The sequence below is a fragment of the Populus alba genome, chromosome 5 (assembly GCF_005239225.2).
Source record: "Populus alba chromosome 5, ASM523922v2, whole genome shotgun sequence".
In the NCBI taxonomy this organism is placed as follows: domain Eukaryota; kingdom Viridiplantae; phylum Streptophyta; class Magnoliopsida; order Malpighiales; family Salicaceae; genus Populus; species Populus alba.
The window spans coordinates 10,112,080-10,114,816 of NC_133288.1; the positions used below are offsets into that span (position 1 = coordinate 10,112,080).

General features: G+C 42.6%; 1 protein-coding gene across 1 annotated transcript; it reads right to left on the reverse strand.

The window, feature by feature from the left end:
- Positions 1–225: 225 nt before the first annotated feature.
- On the reverse strand, positions 226–2,737 carry LOC118029811 (SCARECROW-LIKE protein 7). The gene is made up of 2 exons (XM_035033748.2): positions 2,579–2,737; positions 226–2,451 (listed from the first exon to the last, which is right to left on the reverse strand). The coding sequence occupies exon 2, from the start codon at positions 2,418–2,420 to the stop codon at positions 651–653; it is 1,770 nt and encodes a 589-aa protein (XP_034889639.1). The 5' UTR covers positions 2,421–2,451; positions 2,579–2,737; the 3' UTR covers positions 226–650.

Here is a 2,737-nt window from a genome sequence, read left to right on the forward strand (position 1 = left end):
CCATTTGTAAGCGCTCACTGCATGTCTTCATCACATTGCCAATTTCATATAACCAAAGATTCTAATGGCTTGCAGGCCTGCATCACACACCAGTTAGAATCTCCCAGGTTACAGAACCACAGGCTGAGGTGCACCACAAGACCTCATCGAGTTCTTGTCATCATCACCGGAATCTATTTTCTTCATTGCAATCTACTATACTAAGTACAAGCACAGGAAATAAAATTTAAATCAAAACAAAGATTCAAATTTATTCACAAGAGTTTTACATACACCTAAGAGAAAGAAACAGATCCTTTCTGTTTTTTTTTTTTACAATTTGTGAAGACTCGAGAGTTCAAAACCTATAACAAAAACCCAGCAGAATACAAAAGGAAAGCCCATATATCTAAATGACCAAACTGAAAGACTACAGCAAGTTACTGGCTTCAGTGGATCTGTCAATGCATGATCGCAATAAAAAAAAAAAGAAAAAGAAAAAGAAAAGAACAAGCTACAACTAATTAACCCTTCCAGCGGTTCATTATCTGATCAAGCAGCATCCCAACAATACCATTCAATGGCGTATAATTCACACTAAACCATTGTTCCACACCAGAGAAAAATTACCAGGTGGAAACTTGTACCAAATTCAAGTCCAGCCCCATCGATTATCGCCATGACGAAACTGTGAGTAGTGGCACCTCATTCCAGGCTAAAGTTAAGAACCCAGGCTGAGAATCATCAAGAGAATACAAAGTACTGTAATTGTAATTCCATAAAAGTATTTTAGCCTGACTCATTGCATAATGGCTAAGCGAAACCGATTCGAAACCCGAGTTTTCCATTAAAACCATCCATTGCTCTTTGTCCTCCATCCTCTCCCTTCTAATTCCATCTGGCCCTACAGCACCAGAAATTCTACGACCCAATAACAATCTCTCAACCTGAAGCCTCTCTTGTGAGTCTCTACTCATGTTAGGATCAAGAGATTCAAAAACAGCAGTGTAGTATCTCAAAGCGTTCTTAAACCGGGTCAAGTACCCGACCCGGTTCAAACTAACTTCATATTCACCCAGAGTGACAATTCTCGGGTTCAACGATTTAGCCATCTTTAAAGCGGTTTCAACGGCTCCTGGAGTCTCACCCAACAAATTATACAACTGAAGCATGAAATTGACAGCCAAAACCTCATCCGGCTCAACCCGAAAACAAGATTCATTTAACTCCTGAATTGGAGTCAGAATAGGCTCAAACTCAAAATTCAAATCAAGAAGCTTTGCAAAATCAAGAAGCCTATTACCAGTAGCTAAAAGAGAAGCAGCTGGGTTCTTACCCAGAACTGGAGCAGGTATACCTGAGATTCGGATTCTAACAGGTTTTCCAGCTGAACGTGTAGCTAAAGCTTGTAAAAGAGCAGCCCATTGAATTCCTTGAACGATACCAAAATCAACTATGTGAATCTTGCTTGCGTTCTCCGTCGCTTCAAGAATTGCTTGATTTGCTGTCAAATGAGCAAACTTTGAATAAGGACAAGCATCATTCAAAGCTTTATAAGACAAAGTGAACTCTTCACTTGTTGTCTGATGAAAGTTTTTCAAGTCATCAAGCTCTCCTACAGCAACTCTTCTGCATAATCCTTCTACGAAGTAGAAACCAACGCGCTCACCTGGATCACCGTTCTCGCTCACCGATTCCTTGAACTTAATCAATGATTTCACAGCTTGATCAGCTTTGGACTCGACAAGTTGAGCACACTCAACAAGTGCTTTCAAAACCGGCGACGAAGATAACTCTAATATTTCTTTAGACCCAACGACGACTTCGTTTTTTACAGTTGGCGGAGGCTGCTGTGGAGGCGATGCTTTGGGCTTGATTTCTTGAGGAGGAGATGGGTCAGCCCAGAGCGAGTTAGAGATAACCCGGTTAAGATCGGACGGTGGAGAGCAGCCGACAGTGAGTCGACTGGGGCTAGTGTTAAGCGGATCAGACGGGTAAATGCCAAAATCAGCATTGTTTTGCCACGCGTCACAACCAGAAGGAAGATTAGAACTATCCGTCGAATCTCCACCGTTCATTAAACTATCCATCCACTCATCAGAGTCAAACTCACCGCCAGCTCCAGTAAAATCAGGAAAGCGAAACCCACTCGAGTGGTGGTGCTCCATATTCGAGAAACTAAACCCGGGTGGGTCACCTGTATCTGGTCCACTCTGAAACGGGTCAGAGAAGGCAGCCGGGCCCGAGAGCCCATAACCCAAGTTTGGGTTAGCAGACATTGTAGTACTCGGCCAAGGATTTAAAGAAAAAGGGTTTAGGCCAAGAAATTGTTGCTGGGGGTGGTGGCTTTGCTGTTGCTGTTGTTCTTGTTGTTGTTTTTGCTTAATAACTTGTTGGGCTATTGCCATTAGATTTCCACTATCTGCACACATATATGCCATTCTCCGGCTAACCTTCTCGCCGGGAAATTAACTACAAGTTGCATGGAAAGAAAACAACGTTAGTAAAGAAAGAGTGACAGATTCTTGAAATGGTGGATTTATAGCGTAAAAGGAAAAAAAAAACAGTTAAAGAAAAGGACAGAGAGAGCGGCACGTACTTGAGACTGGAAATCAGTGGAAGAAGAGGATCACGAGCTGGAATAGGTGATGGCAGAGATGGAGAGAGAGGGGGGAGGGGAGGAGAGGGATGACAGTGAGAAAGAGAGTGGGGAATTTTAAGTGTGAGCTCAATGTGGACATAGGATGATTAAAGTCCC